At 35.5% G+C, this 21,545-nt stretch overlaps 1 protein-coding gene and 3 non-coding genes across 5 annotated transcripts; all 4 read left to right on the top strand.

Moving 5' to 3' along the window:
• Nucleotides 1–20: 20 nt before the first annotated feature.
• On the top strand, nt 21–92 carry TRNAW-CCA. The gene has a single exon. It is a non-coding gene; the product is annotated as a tRNA-Trp (tRNA).
• Nucleotides 93–571: 479 nt separating this feature from the next.
• On the top strand, nt 572–643 carry TRNAW-CCA. The gene has a single exon. It is a non-coding gene; the product is annotated as a tRNA-Trp (tRNA).
• A 920-nt stretch (nt 644–1,563) lies between these two features.
• Nucleotides 1,564–1,635, top strand: TRNAW-CCA. Its single transcript has one exon. It is a non-coding gene; the product is annotated as a tRNA-Trp (tRNA).
• Nucleotides 1,636–5,385: 3,750 nt separating this feature from the next.
• On the top strand, nt 5,386–16,168 carry LOC111466399 (cysteine synthase, chloroplastic/chromoplastic-like). 2 transcript variants are annotated; one of them, XM_023111035.1, is made up of 10 exons: nt 5,386–5,739; nt 6,354–6,463; nt 6,910–6,967; nt 7,660–7,923; nt 8,918–9,055; nt 9,291–9,342; nt 9,443–9,522; nt 14,332–14,391; nt 14,554–14,634; nt 15,747–16,168. In XM_023111035.1, the coding sequence occupies exons 1-10, from the start codon at nt 5,485–5,487 to the stop codon at nt 15,837–15,839; spliced, it is 1,191 nt and encodes a 396-aa protein (XP_022966803.1). In that variant the 5' UTR covers nt 5,386–5,484; the 3' UTR covers nt 15,840–16,168. The 2 variants fall into 2 exon arrangements, with proteins under 2 accessions (XP_022966803.1, XP_022966804.1); XM_023111036.1 differs by having other exon boundaries at nt 15,694–15,814.
• The last annotated feature ends 5,377 nt before the right edge of the window (nt 16,169–21,545 follow it).

Here is a 21,545-nt window from a genome sequence, read left to right as displayed (position 1 = left end):
TAGAGCAACATATTGATAAGGGATCCGTGGCGCAATGGTAGCGCGTCTGACTCCAGATGAGTAGGTTGCGTGTTCGATTCACGTCGGGTTCAAGTTCTTCTTTTCACTCTTTTCCTATCATGGCTTATGGATCCGTGGCGCTATCTGACTCCAGATCAGAAGGTTGCACGGTCTTTTTGGGCATAATTTACAGGCCGCGTACTAGAACTAGAGTGAGATACTGAAAAAGGATCGTGGTGCAATGGTAGCACACTCTAGATCAGAAAGTTGCGTTGTATATTGGGCCGCGTAGCATTGGAACTAGATTGACATATTGATAAGGGATTCGTGGCACAATGGTAGCACTTTTGACTTTAGATTAGAAAGTTACGTGTTTGATTCACGTCGAGTTCAAGTTCTTCTTTCACTCGTTTTCTATTATGGCTTAGGGATCCGTGGCGCTATCTGACTCCTGATAAGAAGGTTACACGGTATTTTTCTAACATGACTTCTTTAACCTCGACAATTGTATATTGGGCATGGTTATGATTTACAGGTCGCGTAGCACAAGAACTAGAGTGACATACTAATAGGATCTGTGGTGCAATGGTAGCGCGTCTGACTCCAGATCAGAAGGGTGCGTGTTCGATTCACGTCGGGTTCAAGTTCTTCTTTCACTCTTTTTCTTCTATTATGGCTTAGGGATTTACGGCGCTATCTGACTTCGTTATTTTTCTAACATGACATCTTTAACCTCGACAATTGTATATTGGGCATGAGAATAATTTATAGGCCGCGTAGCACTAGAACTAGAGTGACATATTGATAAGGGATTTGTGGCGTAATGGTAGCGCGTCTGACTCCAGATTAGAAGGTTGCATTTTCGATTATTGATAAGGGATCTGTGGCGTAATGGTAGCACGTCTGTCTCCAGATCAGAAGGTTACATTTTCGATTCGCGTCGGGTTCAAGTTCTTCTTTCACTCTTTGTCTATCATGGCTTAGGGATCCGTGGCGCAACGGTAGCGCGTCTAACTCCAGATCACTTATAAACTAAAGTGACATACTGATTTGGGATCCGTGGCGCTATCTGACTCTAAATTAGAAGGTTGCACGGTCTTTTTCTAATATGACATCTTTAACCTCGACAATTGTATATTGGGCATGGACATAATTTACAGGCCGCGTAGCACTGGAACTAAAGTGACATACTGAAAAGGGATTCGTGGTGCAATGGTAGCACACTTTAGATCAGAAAGCTACGTTGTATATTGGGCTTGGGTATAATTTACAGGCCACGTAGCATTGGAACTAGAGTGACATATCGATAAGGGATCCATGGTGCAATGGTAGCATGTTTGATTTCAGATCAGAAAGTTGCGTGTTTGATTCATATCGAGTTCAAGTTCTTCTTTCACTCTTTTTCTATTATTGGTTAGGGATCCGTGGCGCTATCTGACTCCAGATTAGAAGGTTGCACGATATTTTTCTAACATGACTTCTTTAACCTCGACAATTGTATATTGGGCATGGTTATAATTTACAGGCCACGTCACACTAGAACTAGAGCAACATATTGATAAGGGATCCGTGGCGCAATGGTAGCGCGTCTGACTCCAGATGAGTAGGTTGCGTGTTCGATTCACGTCGGGTTCAAGTTCTTCTTTCACTCTTTTTCTATCATGGCTTATGGATCCGTGGCACTATCTGACTCCAGATCAGAAGGCACGGTCTTTTTCTAACATGTCATCTTTAACTTCGACAATTGTATATTGGGCTTGGCATAATTTACAATCCGTAGCTTATGAATCCGAGGCGCTTTCTTACTCTAGATCAGAAGGTTGCATGGTCTTTTTCTACCATGTCATCTTTAATTTCGACAATTGTATATTGGGCATGGGCATAATTTACAGGCCGCGTACTGGAACTAGAGTGACATACTGAAAAGGGATCGTGGTGCAATGGTAGCACACTCTGGATCAGAAAGTTGCGTTGTATATTGGGCTTGGGTATAATTTACGGGCTGCGTAGCATTGAAACTAGAGTGACATATCGATAAGGGATTCGTGCACAATGGTAGCATGCCTGACTCTAGATTAGAAAGTTGCGTGTTCGATTCATGTCGTTTCAAGTTCTTCTTTCACTCTTTTTCTATTATGGCTTAGGGATACGTGGCGCTATCTGACTTCAGAAGGTTGCACGATATTTTTCTAACATAGCATATTTAACCTCGATAATTGTATATTGGGCATGAGAATAATTTACAGTCCGCGTAGCACTAGAACTAGAGTGACATATTGATAAGGGATCTGTGGCGTAATGGTAGTGCGTCTGACTCCAGATCAGAAGGTTGCATGTTTGATTCGCGTCGGGTTCCAGTTCTTCTTTCACTCTTTTTCTATCATGGCTTAGGGATCCATGGCGCAACGTTCAAGTTCTTCTTTCACTCTTTTTCTATCATGATATCTTTAACCTCGACAATTATATATTGGGAATGGGCATAATTTACAGGCCGCGTGGCACTGGAACTAGGAGTGATATACTGAAAAAGGATCTGTGGTGCAATGGTAGCTCACTTTAGATTAGAAAGATACATTGTATATTGGGTTTGGGTATAATTTACAGGCCGCATAGCATTGGAACTAGAGTGGCATATCGATAAGGGATCCATGGCGCAATGGTAGCACGTTTGACTCTAGATTAGAAATTTGTGTGTTCGATTCACGGGTTCAAGTTCTTCTTTCACTCTTTTTCTATTATTGGTGAGGGATCCGTGGCGCTATCTGACTCCTGATAAGAAGGTTGCACAATATTTTTCTAACATGACTTCTTTAACCTCGACAATTGTATATTGGGCATGGTTATAATTTACCGGCCGCGTAGCACTAGAACTAGAGTGACATACTGATAAAGGATCCGTGGTGCAATGGTAGCGCGTCTAACTCTATATTAGTAGGTTGCGTGTTCGATTCACGTCGGGTTCCAGTTCTTCTTTCACTCTTTTTCTATCATGGCTTAAGGATCCGTGGTGCAACGGTAGCGCGTCTAACTCTAGATCACTTTAAACTAGAGTGACATACTGATTCGGGATCTATGACGCTATCTGACTCCAGATCAGAAGGTTGCACGGTATTTTCTAACATGACATCTTTAACCTCGACAATTGTATATTGGGCATGGACATAATTTACAGGCCGCGTAGCACTGGAACTAGAGTGACATACTGATAAAGAATCCGTGAAGCAATGGTAGCGCGTCTGACTCTAGATTATAAGGTTGCATGTTCGATTCACGTGGGTTCAAGTTCTTCTTTCACTCTTTTTTTTATCATGGCTTAGGGATCCGTGGCATAATGGTAGCGCGTCTAACTCCATATCACTTATAAACTAGAGTGACATACTATTTCGGGATCCGTGACGCTATATGACTCTAGATCAGAAGGTTGCACGGTCTTTTTCTAACATGACATCTTTAACCTCGACAATTGTATAGAGTGACATACTGTTTCGGGATCTGTGGCGCTATCTGACTCTAGATCAGAAGGTTGCATAGTCTTTTTCTAACATGACATCTTTAACCTCACAATTGTATATTGGGCATGGCCATTATTTACAGGCTGCGTAACATTGGAACTAGAGTGACATACTGAAGAGTGATCCGTGATGCAATGGTAGCACACTCTAGATCAGAAAGTGAAGAGGGATCCGTGGTGCAATGGTAGCGTACTCTAGATCAGAAAGTTGCATTGTATATTGGGCTTGGGTATAATTTACAGGCCACGTAGCATTGGAACTAGAGTGACATATTGATAAGGGATCTGTGGTGCAATGGTAGCGCGTCTGACTCTAGATCAAAAAGGTTGCGTGTTCAATTCACATTTCTTTAACTCTTTTTCGATCATGGCTTAGNAGATCAGAAAGTTGTGTTGTATATTGGGTGGTGCAATGGTAGCGCATTCTAGATCAGAAAGTTGTGTTGTATATTGGGCTTGGGTATAATTTAAAGGCCACATAGCATTGGAACTAGAGTGACATATTGATAAGGGATCTGTGGTGCAATGGTAGCGCGTCTGACTCTAGATCAAAAAGGTTGCGTGTTCAATTCACATTTCTTTAACTCTTTTTCGATCATGGCTTAGGGATCCGTGGCGTTATCTGACTCCAGATCAGATGGTTTCACGGTCTTTTTCTAACATGACATCTTTAACCTCGACAATTGTATATTGGGCATGGGCATAATTTACCGACCGCATAACACTGGAACTAGAGTGACATACTAATTAGGGATCGTGGTGCAATGGTAGCACACTCTAGATCAGAAAGTTGTGTTGTATATTGGGTGGTGCAATGGTAGCGCATTCTAGATCAGAAAGTTGTGTTGTATATTGGGCTTGGGTATAATTTAAAGGCCACATAGCATTGGAACTAGAGTGACATATCAATAAGGGATTTGTGGTGCAATGGTAGCACGTCTGACTCTAGATTAGAAGGTTGTGTATTCGATTCACGTTGGGTTCAAGTTCTTTTTTCACTCTTTTTCTAGCATGGCTTAGGGATCCGTGGTGCAATGATAGCGAATTAATTCTTATAAACTAGAGTGACATTTTGATGAGGCAATGGTAGCCACTCAAGATCAAAAGGTTGTGTTTAAGTTGTTCTTATTTCACTCTTTTTCTTGCATGACATCTTTAACCTTTGGAATTGTATATTCGGCTTGGGCATAATTTACGGGCCGCGTAGCACTGGAGCTAGAATGACATATTGATAAGGGATTCGTAATGGTGGCGCATCTGACTCTAGACCAGAAGGTTGCGTGTTCAATTCACGTCGGGTTTAAGTTCTTCTTTTCACTCTTTTTCTAGGATGGCTTAGGGATCTGTGGTGCAATGATATCGAGCTAATTCTAATAAACTAGAGTGACATGCTGGTTAGAGATTTGTGACGTAATGGTAGCGCGCTTGACTTCAGATAAGAAGGTTGCGTGTTCGATTCATGTTGGGTTCAAGTCCTTCTTTGCATGGCTTAGGGATCCGTGGTGCAATGATATCGAGTTAATTCTTATAAACGAGAGTGATGTATTGATTAGAGAACCTTGGCGCAATGGTAGCGCGTTTGACTCCAGATTAGAAGGTTGCGTGTTCGATACACGTCACCCTTTATCTAGCATGAATTGGATTGCTTGTTGTACGTTAGATATGAAACTTCCGAAAAGTAGAAAGAAACTCACTTTGTTTTTTGTTTATCATTTTAAAAAAATAAAATTAGATTGCAAAATAAAAATTTGTTTTAAGGAAATATATATATTTTTCTCCCAATCTCTAGAAATGTAAATTAAAAAATTCACAAAAATAGAAATGGGAGGCATGGCCAATATGGGAACGAGCCACACGCACGGAATAAAGTCTCGAGGAAATGACGAAAAGTCCGTCACTGTGAACTTGAGGCGAACATTTCTGCTTGGTGGATAGAGACTAGGATATTGAAGGAGGAGAGATCTTTCCGGCCAATGGCTTCCGCTTCTATGATCAATTCCTTGATTTCTCCTCTCTGCAACTCCGGCGCAAAATCGGAGGTCTTCTTTTTGAATTCTTCGCCGAATTCTAGATGCCAGACTCTTGGACGCATTCCGTCTCTGAAATCGAAGAAGAGCAATTTGTTTGGGACAGTCTCTTCCTCTTCTGTCTCTGTTGTTTGCAAGGCGGTATCTGCTAAGCCGGAAACTGAGATTGACGGCCTCAACATCGCCAAAGATGTAACTCAGGTGAAGATGATGGTCAATGGACCTCCCTCTCTCTCTTTTTCCTTGACATTGACATGCTAGTTTCTTGATTGCTTTGGTTAAATTAAATTTCATGCTTATGCAGTTAGCTTGGCTGACATCATACTGAAAACTCAACGTATTAAATTTTAGCAATCCAAAACTTTTTATTCGTATTAATACGGTATAATGATTGTGGATATCGTTTCAGAATGGTACGATAACATCCACCATCTACGCTGATTTTGGTACCATTTCGATAATTTTTTACCATTTTTTTTTCTAATTCAAATCAAATGTACTCGTTAAATTATATAAAATGGTTGTAGCAAGCATCGTGGATTGCTGTTAAGCGGAACAGTAAACGTTGCAAATATGCTACGTGATAAACCAACTTGGTCAGTGTTTTTTTTACACCCTGGTTTTTTGGGAACATGAAACAGTCGGACTTCAGCAACCTAGTAAATCGTGTTTGGAATGTTTAGGAACAACTGTGGTTCAGGATTTAAGATAGTAAATAAAAGGAATCTGGTCAATTGGTTATCTCATATTATTTGAATACATTGAAATTCACCCTACATCTCTTTGTATGAATTATTTCTTTCATTGTGATGCAGCTGATAGGTAAGACACCCATGGTTTACCTGAACAATATCGTGAAGGGATCTGTAGCAAACATTGCTGCTAAGCTTGAAATAATGGAACCATGTTGTAGTGTTAAGGACAGGTGAGAAAAAAAGCAGGAGGAGGTCAAGTGTTCAACTATTATATGGCAAACTGTATTTGTACAATTATCCTGGTTATGCCAGTGGCAATATCCTTTGGCCAACTATTGAGGAGAATGACTACTAGACGGTATACATCCAACCTGACAACCCGGTCCAACCCAATCCGAATTTTAGGGGTTGGGGTTGGATTAGTATTTCGGGTTGGGTTGGGTTATTTTTCCTGAACCCAAATTGACTCGTTCGGTTTCGGGTTCATAGGATAAAAACCTCGGGTTGACTCGAACCGAACAAAAATTATATAATGAATTAAGAAGTTTAGCGTATTCATTTGTATGTGAATGGATTATCTCATGAAGTGTTGTTTTATGATCATGTGAGTTGTACTATCTATACTTATCAGAGAATTGGTGCATCTTCTCACCATTTGTACTCAAATTGTCTTCAGGATAGGTTATAGTATGATATCTGATGCTGAGCAGAAAGGACTTATTTCACCAGGAAAGGTAACATATTAGAGACGTAAATTTCATGCTTCTAGAAAATTACATTTCAATACATTTCATGTTTGTTTAAAAATGAATTGTTGAATAAATTATATATTTTGTTGCCGTTTCTTCACTTGCATTTGTAGTTTTTGACCTGTTTTCAGACCGCATTTTACACCACTATAGTAACTGAAACTATATCTACAATATCCTCCAGCATCTCGTCTTAGCATAGGGATTGAATTGTTTGAATGTCCTCGCGGTGCCATGTAAACTTAAGAATATTTATCTTCTCATGGTTATTTGATAAATAGCAACTGCCTTGCTCATTTGAGATACATGTAACAAAGAGAACTTGTACAGTAAGATATCAAAGATGCTGATGCGTGATGGTATCTTCTTTATATAATTGCCTACCTCCCGGGATGATTATGTTGAACTTCTTCTTTCTCCTTTTCCTTTTTTTTTTTATCGGATTTGAAGCATTTATGTACTTGTATTATCAAGAAAGCATGGATTGAACTTAGGAGCATACCAAATTTTCTGATGGGATCTCCTAGTTGTTACCTTCCGTGATAGTAATCTTGCGCTAACATGTTTCAGAAATTGAAACATTTACCTAAATATTTCCAATTTCTGGTTGATGTAAGTACAGAAATATTTTGTCTGGTCAGAATATTTTATAACATAATTCTGTTGCTTATTTACAGAGTATTTTGGTTGAGCCTACCAGTGGAAACACAGGAATTGGTCTTGCGTTTATTGCTGCTTCAAAGGGATACAAACTAATATTGACAATGCCATCATCAATGAGTATGGAGAGGAGAGTTCTTTTAAAAGCATTTGGAGCCGAACTTGTATTAACTGATGCAGCTAAAGGCATGAAGGGAGCAGTTCAGAAAGCTGAAGAAATTTTAAAAAAGACACCTAATTCTTACATGCTTCAACAATTTGACAATTCCGCTAACCCTAAGGTATGAAGTCAAAAGTCTCACGTGAAAGACGTTGTTCTACCTGATTATTTAAACTGAAGACAAAGTGAAATTTTATCAAGTTTTCTAATTATTTGGTTTGCACTCCGTTGACTCACTGTGGACCAAACAAAGATATTAGTAGTAAACTAGTTATGGGGCCATAATTTCGTTCTTCTATGCTTACTATGAAGCATGGACACTCAAGTTTGGTTAACTTGCCTATGCACACACATTGGACAGTTTGATTCCCCAACAATTATTGTACACATAGCTAGCATAATAGGTACATGTTGAACACTTTTTGACACAATCACATACATGTAAATTATTTGTTTAGCATAATAAATGTGAAAGGTGTAATTTTTCAAATAATTGTTGAACCCTAGAGCTGAAGCGTTTGAATATTTATTTATTTAGTTGTTAAAAATGGACACAAAAATAAATATTGGAGGAAAAATATAAATTTTAGATGAGTAAAATTATTATAATAGTTTTTTTGAACGCATGAATGCATAGCATTACAAAACATAATTTTTGCACTTTCTATTCTTCTTTTATTTCTACATATGCTAATCAGATTTTGAAATTGATCTTCTGAGTTGCCAAATCATATTTGCACACGGAAATTTATGCAGTCCAATTGAAGTGGCAAATGAAATATTTCCAGAAAGAACAATTATTTTGCATTAGAATTACCCAGCTAATAAATGATCCATCCAAGTTATCGTCAACTGTTTCAACCTTTGGAATATACATTTTGATGCAGTAATATAATTAGAGACATGAATGATGTGGTTTGAAGGCCAGACATTACATTACCAGAGAAAATATGAGTAAAATAGAGAACAGTGCAATAGCTTTTCAACAAACATGACTGATTTCATGGCATTCTTAAAAAATTAATAATAAGGCTAGGATTTGGTTGTCACGAATGATATGGTTTGCTGCTTGTGCAAAAGACAGCTTTTAGTGAAACATGAACTTGAGTTTGCAGGTACACTTTGAGACAACTGGACCCGAGATATGGGAAGACACAAGTGGCAAGGTGGATATTTTTGTTGCGGGAATTGGAACAGGTGGAACAATTTCTGGTGTTGGCCGGTTCTTGAAACAGAAAAATCCAAAAATTAAGGTAACATTGTTTTTTAGACATTTAACTACTTCTAAGTAGCATTACATTTATTTCATTAAATTTTTTTGTTGAACAGTAAGCTGTCAGATAGACCTTCCCAAATGGTCTTGAAGGAAAATTAGCCTATATAACCTTTTTATGTTCTTCTCTCATAGGCTCATCTTCTCATTTTAATGTTCTTTTACTTGTTCCTAGTTATTGAAGTTTAACAGCTCTTCTTTGGTTCATTCAACAGGTTATTGGTATTGAACCTACAGAAAGTAACATACTTTCTGGAGGAAAGCCTGGTAAGTCAACCATATAAATTTTACTGATTATTAGTTATGAGTTTTTTACTTTTTTATAGCCCTAAACAGAGGTGTCCATTACTTTAATATGGAAACGCAGGTCCTCATAAAATTCAGGGCATTGGAGCTGGTTTTGTACCAAAGAATTTGGACGAAGGTGTAGTTGATGAAATCATAGAGGTCCGTCTCCTGCTCATTTTTCTTCGATCAAGCATTTTTCTCTTCATTCAAATCTCTATTTGACAATTGAAATGTTCCATGAAGCAATATTTAGTTTTACATTGTCAGCCATGCACGACCTTGCATAAGGTTAATCTAAGTGGAGAATTGATGCTCCCTAGTTTCACGGTCCTACTTTTCAAACCATGCAGTGTCATGACTTGCACTCAGATCATGACCTACCTTAAGGAAAACTCCATCTTAGTCATTTGATTAGAGTAGGGGTCCCAAGAGAGCATATAGCCCCGCCATAGTCGCGAGCTCCATTATATGTTTTTCTTTCTTAGTGGCTTTGTCGGACGTTAGGTGAGGTTTTTTTTCTTCCTTTACCAAAGTTAACTTATGCGAAACTAAACTTCATTTTGCCATACACATCACTTGTACGTGTACTTCCCTTGTGACTCTAGCTGACTTGTCTCTCCTCTAGGCTAAGGTCCTTCAAATGCAACTTTGCATCTCTTTTCATCATCTAGGTTCACAACAACACGGCTCACACTCTTCTACATTGATTCGAAACTTCACCAAGATGTGTATAGACCCTTCATTGGGTCAAAATAGTCTTAATACGCTCAACCAGAGCTTACCTAGTGATTTAAGCACTTAGACAAGAGAGGTGGTGAGCCAACACCATGCCTTCTCTTATAGTATCTAAGACATATTTGATCTGATACCTTGTGAGGAGTTATACACCAACGTGGAACGTCTGTCTGGCTTACACCTTAGCCAACCTAAAGCTTATCCATAACACGTAACTACATTGTCATGTTTATTCTGGTGCACACCTTAGCTTGACAATTTTTCCCACTCTTCTTGGTGGTTTAGATCATGCACCATCATACTCAATTGCGTCATGACACTTCATGTGGCCTGATGAGCGCTACTCGTGTGTCACCTTTTATCCGTTTGGATTAGTGATAGTCACAATCTACTTTATTCATAGTATGTTTGTGACATTCTCCCCTACTTAAACTTGTCATCATCACTGATGACTTTCTTGAGGGCACAGACTGTGACACTCTCCCCACTTCATCTCGGCATCGTCCCAATGACGATCCAAACTTAGGTTGACTCCTCACTGGCTCGCTGAAATTAATCGTGCTTCTGAATGAATAAGACAACTACATAATACCTAGGAGTTATCTCACCTTCGGACCTACTTGCGCCCAATTTTTAAGAATTGGCCTGACACTCACAATATAGGCAAGGTAAACAACCACACACTATCTGCTAGCTATTCCACCAACGAACCTACTTCCGTCCAGTTCTTAGGACTTGACCAACGAGGCTCGGTGTGTAGGCTCGATAAAGGTTCTGACGTCTCTTGGTCTTTACTTGAACTTACTTTCTATCCCATTTTGGTCAGCTTGTGGACACTTGCCCCGACAAAACTTTGACAGTTCCCTTGGCCAATACACATTCTTTGAATGACACATATTGGTCCACCCCTTGAGTGAGGCTCACAAACCTACCACGAAATTACCTCTTTATGGCACCAACTCATGCGGTAGCGAAGTCTGAAAGCTCTCTGACAAAACCCTCTCAATTGTTGGCACTTTCCTACTGCCAGCTCTCAACTTGGCCACCTCTTGTGATAAACGCTGCAATGATGCTTCACTCTTGTCTTGCTTCCGCTTCTCTTTTCTTGTCCTTTATATCTAGTCGAGTGCTCCTTCATGAGCAAACCCTGGTCTCGAAAACTTCTTGTGAAGTCACCCACTTATGCACGGGGAAATGACTTAATGGATACACGTGCTCACTTCTCTCAGAGCAGTTTCATAGGGCAAATAACCAATTCTGTTGAGTTACTTCCCTCTCTTTATGCTCTCTTTTAGCCATGATGGTCTACTTTTAGAACTTCATCAATACCCACTTGGCACTTGACCTATGCATGTCAGAGTAACTCTCGACTTCTCTGCTTGCAATTATTGCCATTATCCCTATGGTGGTAATGACTCTTTGGAAAGCAACCTATCTGGCACACCCTTGATTCTCTTGCCCACATACAAATCTCCAAGCTCTTGGCGAATGAGTTTTGTTTTTGCATTTTGAGGGATAAAAATCCCTTAAATGACGTGTCAACCGACGACACTATTGAGTTTGAAGGAGTCTGGCCTCAACCCACAATATTGTCTCTGATACTGATAACACAACTACCCTGTCTAAATCGGCACTCTTGAAACACTTTAGGAGTTTCAATTAACCCTTTGATTCTTTAACTGCCACAATCGTACCATTTCAGACTTATGAAGCGATTGTGCGGTACTTATTCTCATCTTCGAGTAAGTCAACTGATAAGAATCACAGTGTTTCAAATGTTTTAACTGGACCTATTACACGATCCAAGGCCAAGAAGATTCAACAAACATTCATTCTTCATTCATAAAATTGGATCAGCTCGATTCAACCATCATTTCTAGAATTAGAAGCTGATACGATTGACGAAGGACAATTGAATATTTGCACACAGTTGAAGTTGAAAAACTTTAAAATGTCAACAATAGGGTTTGAACCTTGCACGGGTGAAGCCCAATAGATTTCAAGTTTGTCTCCTTAGCCACTCAAACATATCAACGTTTGTTGGAAGACTTTATTATTTTTTTCGTTTTTATTTTGTAATGGTCAAATGGTAAAATTGACTTCGTCTTTTGTGGAGATTAAAGGGGATCGGGATTGAATCCCGGCCACAAACGTCTTTTGTCGGGAGACTATTACCCACAATATGTTAGGTAAAAATCAGATTGGTGGATGAATGAAATTGAGATCTCGAATTGAGACGTTTTCCTTAGAAACCCGAGTATTAATTTTGTCATTTCTAAGTTTCAAGCAATTCTTGTGGTAGAATTGCATCCAAGCCATTCAATCAAGTCTTGATCAAGTTCGATTGTGGAGTAACTCAATTTAGAACAAGGTTCCAAATCTTGCTTCTAGATCTTCGATCGTAAGAGGTAATCTAATTCTAGCCTTATCTCTTGGTTGATCCAAATTTCGTATAAGGAGGTTTTAATTACTTTGATTCAAGGGTTTTTGCTTCAACAAAAGCTTGGATCGTTGGGCTGAGGATGAGGGTTGCCTTATCAATTTGGTATAAGATTTAGATCTTCAAATAAACATGAAATATGATCTAAAATAAATGATAAGTATCGTTTATAATCACAATTGTAAAAACAAATATGATAAGATTTTTTTTTTCCAAGATCTAAATGTGATCTTTAATAAGAAAATGAGAACAAAGTGAAAAGTTGATGAATAATGGCGGAAATGACAACAAGAAAATAAATGGACAGATTTAAAGAAAAAATAAACCATAGCAGAAATGAAAGATAAGATCAATTCTAGAGTCGGCCACAAAGATGTAACTTGGTAAGGCAACCCTAATCCTCTGCCCAACAATAGCATACCTTGAATTAAAGTAATTAACACCTCTTTATACGAAATTTGGATCAACCAAGAGATAAGACTAGAATTAGATTACTTCTTACGATCGAAGATCTAGAAGCAAGATTTGGAACCTTGTTCTAAATGGAGTCACTCCACAATCAAACTTGATCAAGGCTTGATTGAATGGCTCGGATGCAATTCTACCACAAGAATTGTTTGAAACTTAGAAATGGCAAAATTGATGCTCGGGTTTCTAGGAAAACGTCTCAATTCGAGATCTCAATTTCATTCATCCACCAATCTGATTTTTATATAACATATTGTGGGTATTTATAGTCTTCCGACAAAAGACGTTTGTGGCCGGGATTCAATCCCGATCCCCTGTAGTCTTTACAAAAGACGATTTGGCCATTACAAAATGAAAACAAAAAAAATAATAGTCTTCCAACAAACACGTTATGTTTGAGTGGCTAAGGAGACAAATTTGAAATCTATTGGGCTTTACCCGTGAAGGTTCAAACCCTGTTGACATTTCAAAGTTTTCCAACTTCAACCGTGCAAATATTCAATTGTCCTTCGTCAATTGTATCAGCTTCTAATTCTAGAAATGATGGTTGAACCAAACCGATCCAATTTTGTAGATGAAGAAGGAATGTTTGTTGAATCTTCTTGGTCTTGGATCGTATAATAGGTCATTTGGAACACCGTGATTCTTATCATCAACCAATTAAAATTTGGATTGCTAGTAGTAGAAATAATGTATAATTTAGCATTTGCCTCATTCTTAGGAATAGTTTTAGAAAACGGGGTCAGAGAAAGTGTTGGAAAACGTTTTGAAAGCAATTTGAGAAAACAAATGTTATAAGCAAGCAACAAGGGACAACAATGACATTGATAGCATATAACCTGGGCAGGGGATACAACTAGTTGTCAAATTTTCCCACCTTGAGTTATAAGTTATCAATTTCATTGTTGCCCTTTATTGCTGGTTAACTTATGACATTTGCTTTCAAAACGTTTTTCAAAACCTTTTCTTATCTTGTTTTCTAAATCCATTTTTTAAGAACGAAGTATAGGCTAAACCATCGGTTGTTTGTGCCACCGGCAACCCAAATTTTAATTAGCTGGCTTATTCGTGGGGGAGAATAAGTGCCGTATTGTCACGGTGTGAATCCCAAAAGAATGTGATGTGACACCCAACCCCCACAAACAGACATGCATGTACACTCTTGCAGCTTTTCCACTGAAATTGTTCCTCAAGGAAACACTATGCAGTGGAAACTAGTTGGCTGGGATATGCCTTATATTGTTGGCGGGATAAAACATATCACGTACTCTTAAGTCTTACTTAGGTTTTCCTCTTATAATTCTGACTATTTGTGATCGACGCAGATATCCAGTGAAGAAGCTATTGAGACGGCGAAACAATTGGCGTTGCAGGAAGGCTTACTGGTTAATACCTTGTTTTTAATTTGGCTATTCTTTTTGACCACTGAAATTCAATTCCTATCAAATAAAATTTCAATCTTAAGCAATATATCAAAACAAAAGAGAAGTGCTATATTCTGAAGTGTACATATATTTCCTGACAGTACCTCATTGACTTGATATCAGGTGGGCATTTCGTCTGGAGCAGCAGCAGCTGCTGCATTGAAAGTGGGAAAAAGATCTGAGAATGCTGGAAAGCTTATTGCGGTACGCACCTTATTTATTCATTTTCTTAAAATAAACTTGAATGGCTTTCCCTCCTCTCATGCTCAGTTACGAAATATTTTTATGGAGGAAAAATAAGCCGGATGCTTAATTTTGAAATTGGTTGGATAAGAGAGAAAATATCACGCATTTTCTTCTCTTTTGCAGTCAAATTAAGGAAGATGTAGGAAAATTCCTTTTTTATTTAGTATGCCTCGTGAACTTCTCTTAGCATCTTGTTGGAGCCAAAAAGGGTTTGGTAGTATGCAATGCTAGGAAAAGTTTACAGAAGTGTAACGTCCCAAGCCCACTGCTAGTAGATATTGTCTTTTTTGGGTTTTTTCTTTCGGACTTCCCCTCAAGGTTTTTAAAACGCGTCTACCAAGGAGAGGTTTTCATACCCTTATAAAGAATATTTTGTTCCTCTCCCCAACCGATGTGGGATCTCACAATCCACCCCCTTTAGGGCCTAGCGTTTTCGCTGGCACTCGTTCCCTTCTCCAAACGATGTGGGTCCCCCCAATCCACACCCCTTCGGGGCCCAACGTTCTTGTTAGCACATTGCTATCAGATATTGTCCTCTTTGAGTTTTCCCTTTCGGGGTTCCCCTCAAGGTTTTTAAAATACGTCTGCTAGGGAGAGGGTTTCCCACCCTTATGAAGAATGTTTCGTTCTTTCCAACCAATGGGTGAGAAGTAGCACCTATTGATTACGGGAAGAAGGCTTTAGAAATATGACCTTGGGATAAACCGCGCAAGTATCTCAGCAATTGTCTTGCTAATATTAACTCTGTCGACATAGGATAAGAAAGCCTCATTTGGGGAAAAATATAAGATACTGCCCTCTAGTTAGAACCGTTTCAAATCCAACGCCTATGGTTTGAAAATGATCGTTTTTCACAATTTAGTTTCTCGACGTCTCCATTATTCTCGTCATCCTTGATGACATGGCACCCAAATGAATGGCACATCACTCTCCTTTATACAAAAATATACCTTGTAATTTGATTTACAGCAAACTCAGTTCTATGCATCATCTCCTTGCTACTTTTTTTCTTCCCAATTTTAGTTGCTTAATTCTCTGCCATCGACTTACTCCCAACACGACGTTTTCAGGTTGTATTCCCTAGCTTTGGTGAACGATATCTATCCTCGGTCCTTTTCCAATCAATCCGAGAAGAATGTGAAAACATGCAACCTGAGCCATGAAGTACCTTTCTTTTGAGGAATCTAGTGACAAGAAGGCTTTAGTTAGTTGTCATTATTTTTTATAATGCAGCACCTTGGTACTCCTCCATTAGCACTACTGTTCTATATGCTTCAATTGGAACTCGGTATGCATAAACAGATGCAAACACCTTCTAGTTTTTGTTTTTCCCTTTGTTTTACGCCAATTGTCCATTTCTTTGTCATTGGTTCCCCATGGAATCGTTTGAGGTTTCTGTATGAAAGGTGAAAGCCTGAATATTTTATGGCTTTACCATAGTTCCAACTTGCAGATAAATAAATTAGACAATGGTGGTGTTCCTATTTCCCTTTCCAGGCAGCTCAGTAACCGTCTTTTTTATAAAATAATCTCAGTTGGGTGTGCTGGGAGTGGTAGGTGATAGATGCATAATTGCATGGCACTGTCTATTGACCAACCCAAAGAGTTTTGCCTATGTTTTTCTTTTCTTTGGGAGCTTTATGCTTTTAGAAAAAGATTCTCTTAAGCATATAAACGGAAGTTCGGACATATCCCACTAAGAAACCCACCAAGGAGTGGTCTCATTGGTCGATGACTTTGGGATGGTTCAAAGCCAAACTTCTCTTATAATAAGAATGTTGGTAGGTTTGGTTCGCCCCGACCTTCCTACAACATAGGGACAAGGGAGAAGGGTGTGAAGGTGACCTCATTATCCACACCTATGGTTGGATGAATGGAGGACTGACCCGAGTTTTCATGAGCATTGGCTTGTCTTGGAGTGTCCATCAAGGGCTCCCGCACATACCTTAGGGTGATCATCACCTCTTGCACCTCACATCTTGGCACAGTGGAATGGGTTAACTCGTTTGCTATATTACTAGTCAGAATATGGATATTGAGAGAAATTCTTTTGACATCCACTAGGGAATGAATCCTCCAAAAATGGAATGAGTTTACAATGACTACCACAATCAATCCACTCATCACTGACTGCTATTTTTTCTTTGTGGGAGTAAACAGTTCTTTCTAGCATATTTTACTATTGATGAATAGGTCATCTCGTGCTCTTCAAGAAATTCAAGCATGACCCTCTCGAACCTAAAAATTCAGATATTCAAATCTCCTATCTCAAGAAAACTTAGTGAGTCTATAGTCGAAAACAGAAAAATCCATATTCAAATCAAACAAAGACTTTGTAACTATGCGAGCTTTTACACATTCTAAATGTGAACGAAGCATTCTTTTAATGTTCTAAGAATGGACAACAAGACGATTAGTGGGGTGGGTACTGTAGCATAATCATAATCATATATAGTATAATAGTAAAAGGAGAGAAGAGGTAATTTGATAGAAATAGCATAGGCAACACTTGCCTAATACTAGCCTTTTTAGGCTTTTGATTGAATGTAAAGCACATGGAAGCTACTTAACTAAACCAAGTTCTTTTTTTTCTTCTTTAATAATGGAAAAGGCAGGCTTTTTAGGCATGACAAAAAGCCACTATTACTGTGGCCAGGAACCTTCCGATATTGAAATTACATTAAGATTTACAAATATATTTTCATGAAGTAATTGCAAATATGTTATATTTTATTTTTAAAATGCTTGATAATAACAAACTATTTACTTTTAATTTTACGTTGATTTACATAATTAATATTTTATTTGGATGTTAATATTAAATTTCAAATTAGGGAGGATTTTAAATAAATAATTCTCCATTTATTTTAGGAGAGATGAGGGTGAGAATTTCCCACCATTAGTTCTAGTTTCCCATTACATATATTTTAATTTTCATTTTCCAATATAATTCTTCTTTAAAAATGTAAAATATCATAGTAAATCCAATAATATTTTATAAGAAAAGTAAATTATAATATTTAACCTAATTTTTAAAAGAAATTAAATTTTAATAAGAAAATATAATTCTCATCTCCCATCTCCAATCTCCGTGATATTGTCCACTCTGAGTATAAGTTCTTTCCACGTATGATATTGTCTACTTTGAGCATAAGTTATCATGGGTTTGCGTTTCCCCAAAAAGTCTCTGAAGATGTTACATACGTTGATTTCTTGATTATAAACTCATGATTATTCTCTAAATTAGCAGATTTTTATTCAACAAATAGAAAAAAAGATTAAAATATAGTAACAATTATTATTATAATCGTTATTATTTTGTGAAATGGGATCCATACGTTGCTGAATATTAATGATGGTGGAAATATCTATTTGAAATAAAAAAAAAATTGTGGAAATATCTTCCAAACTTTCAATATCCAAAACCATATAAGTTTGTAAAGTCAACATATAGAGTTGCCTTCCACCCTATTATTAATCCCATTTTCTTTTTTAATTTACAATTTAAATCTCCAACAACTTAATAATTATATATATATATATATATATATATATATATATGAAACACAAATGTTACATTTGAAATGGATTTTGAACGAGTTTTAATATATTATTGATATATGAATGATATTATAATATCTTCAACTTATATAATATTTTAATTAAAATAGTTATCAATATCATAATTATAAGTTGATGATAACGTGCTTCGAAAAAAATTAATTTATTTATATGAAATAACATACAATTATTTGATTTATTTTTATTTAGTTTTATTATTTATTTTCAAACCTTTTTTAAAATAATTCAAAATTATTTGGAAGATAATTTTTTTTATTATATATTGAAATTGAGGTGTAAATTTTAGTTAAATGTTTGAAAATAAATAAATGTTTTACTACTCAACATAAAAAAATAAAAATTTGAATAAATTTTACAAACAACTCAAAAAAATCATGGTCAAGTTGGATTTAAAAATATCTCAACCCGACCAAACACAACCCATAAATACCCCTAGCTTCAACGATTTAAAAATAAAAAATAGTTACCAAATCTATATGATAACGAAGCTAAAATGGTTATCAAATAAGACCTAAACGATTCAACTTCTCGATATCATTATAGGTTGTTGAACTTGAACTTTGTTACTCGAGATATTATTCATTGATTTTCATTGTTACATTGCCCAAAATATATATATATATATATATATATATATATTATTATTATTATTTTTTTTTTATTGAATTCAAACGGAGTGGAATGATAACAATGTTGGATTTTGCAAAATTAGAGGTCTTTCTAATATCTTTGTAAAATTTAACAAATAGAGTAACTTAATGAAGTAAAGATATTTCACCTTTAGACTCGGTCAAAAAACGTCGACCAAATACTCTGATACCAAATGATAAGCGCCAAAAATGCTGAATTTTGCAAAGCTAGAGGTCCATTTAGTATTCTTGCGAACTTTCACGAATAAAACTAACTTAACTAATTGATTCCAACCAAGAGATTGTTAGAAGATTAATAGTTCTTAAATCGAACTTCGAATCTATGATGGTCACTCTTAAATCACAAGATGACTCATTCCAGAATTAGCTTGATCATGACTAATACAATGAATCGATTTTAACATCAAACATAGAACAAGGTTTGAAAGAAACATAACACCCAAAGGTTTCAAACACAAGGTTTTTTATGTATTCCATTCTGATTTCAAACTTGAATATTACATGTTTTTTAATAGACAGTAATTCAAACCTAATGTAATTCAACTACCAACTACAAAGTACTAATAAAATTATTAAATACAAGTTGAAGTTATATTTATTGTCACTCAATTCTTTTCTTAATTTGAAAATCATACACGCAAATGATTCGTTGTTGGATTTGTATCACGGAATTTATTGGTTTTTTGTTTTGAAAATCATATGCTTAATCTTAGAGTTCTTATGATTGAGTCACCGAAAACGAAATTGCATTCAGTATATAGGTAGTAACTTTCAATTATTTTAAACTTTTCTTTGTTATCCTTTCCTCAAGATCGCTCTCATTCAGATATAGTTTTTGGTCGTTCATGAACCCCTCATTATTTAGGTGTCACATACAAATCTATTTTAGAGATTAAATTACTCGAAAAAATAATTTAAAATTCTTTTAAATTTATTTGTTTTATCTACACATTTTAAAATTTACTTTTTATAGTTACCAAACTTCAATTTTTTTTATATATATTTTGAAAAGTACATTAAAAAGAAATTCCAAATAATCATACTTTTTAAAAATGAAAAAAAAAATAATAATAACGGAAAAAACTGTCAATAAATAAATAAATAAATTAAGAAAATCCCAAAGCTTCCCTTTGCAAAATTTTCTAATAAATAAATTATTTAATCCAAAATATAATTTTTCGATTGAATTAAATTTTGCGTTGGATCTTAGACTTTATAGATTTTTAATTTTCTGTTAACTAAATATTTTTTATTTGTTTAATATTTCAAAAATTCACGGATAAATAATTGTAAGAACAATTCTTTAAAAGTTTTAATAAATATTAAATATGTGTTAGAAATAAAAAAAAATTGAAATTTAAATATTTATTTTACTTTTTTATTAATAAAAAAAATTATTATGTATAGTTAGTTGTCCGTCGTTAATTTTAAATTAATTAATTAATTGATATTTAGATGTTTGATCCTAATTACTCATAAAAAGTCGGATGACAAGATAATTTTTTTTATTTGTTTTGAAATAATAAAGAAAATAAAAATACTTATATATAATATTAATATATATATATATATATAAAAGGACAACCGGCAAGTGGAGATTGCCGCTCCAAAAAATAATTATATATAATTAAAAAATATGACATATATATATATATATGTATATATATATATATATTATTATTATTATTATTATTATTATTATATGTATTATATTATTTTTAAAAATATTTAAAAGAATTCAAAACTGTTTTTGTTACATATATTACTATAATAAAAAAAACGAAATTTTGAAAAAGTGTTTCCGTTAATAATACATTATTATTATTATTATTATTATTATTATATACGTTATTATTAATTTTTATTTGTTTATTTTTTAAATTAATTTTTAATTCTTCACTTTCATTCTCTTTAATCTCGCACGTTGTTATCTCTATAATTTTATTTATATTTATTTTATATTGAGAAATATTTTTATTATATTGTAAAGATGTAGTTGTGCTCAGATCTATAAATCTACTCTTCATAAGAGTTTTAGTGTGATCTTTACAAAATTCTAACATTTATAATAATTTACTATGAGCCGTAAAAAGGATTGAGTGTACTCTTCAACTCATAAAATAGTAGTGTAGCGATTGAGCTCTGATACGTGAAAAGAGTAAATAAATTTTTTATTTAAATTTTCACGTGTCATTTTGGTGGAGTAGGTCAAGTTTGACTCTTATATTTTATTAGACTTTCATATTTAATTTTGAAATTATTGCAATAATTTATTATTTTGAATATAATTAATTTTTTTACCTATTTAATATGTTAATTATATTTAAATAATAATTTTAAAACTCTATTCACCCTCTCTCGGTTTCTCATGGCGTTCAAACATATATAAAATTATATATAAAAAAAAAGAGATATATAAAAAAATTCATTAAGAGTGTTTCGATAACCCATCTAACCCAAGTTACCCAATAGTTTAGGTTGGGTTGAATTTTTGTAGAACTGAAAATTCAGTTCAATTTGATCAACCCAACCAACCCGACAAACATAAAAAATAATAATAATAATAATAATAATAAGGTCTAAACCAACTCAACTCTACTGTACTTTTTTAAAAAATTGAGAATATTTAACTGTTAT

This window comes from Cucurbita maxima, unplaced genomic scaffold (genome assembly GCF_002738345.1).
Source record: "Cucurbita maxima cultivar Rimu unplaced genomic scaffold, Cmax_1.0 Cma_Scf00031, whole genome shotgun sequence".
In the NCBI taxonomy this organism is placed as follows: Eukaryota; Viridiplantae; Streptophyta; class Magnoliopsida; order Cucurbitales; family Cucurbitaceae; genus Cucurbita; species Cucurbita maxima.
Note: the sequence above shows the minus strand (reverse complement) of the source record. Positions and strands in the feature narration are given on the sequence as shown.

Excerpts from the sequence above, each read along its gene's own strand:
- LOC111466399 (XM_023111035.1), top strand. The coding sequence starts at position 5,485 with ATGGCTTCCGCTTCTATGATCAATTCCTTGATTTCTCCTCTCTGCAAC. Across the intron at positions 6,968-7,659 it reads GACTTATTTCACCAGGAAAG|AGTATTTTGGTTGAGCCTAC; the intron begins GTAACATATTAG and ends GCTTATTTACAG. Across the intron at positions 14,392-14,553 it reads CGTTGCAGGAAGGCTTACTG|GTGGGCATTTCGTCTGGAGC; the intron begins GTTAATACCTTG and ends ACTTGATATCAG.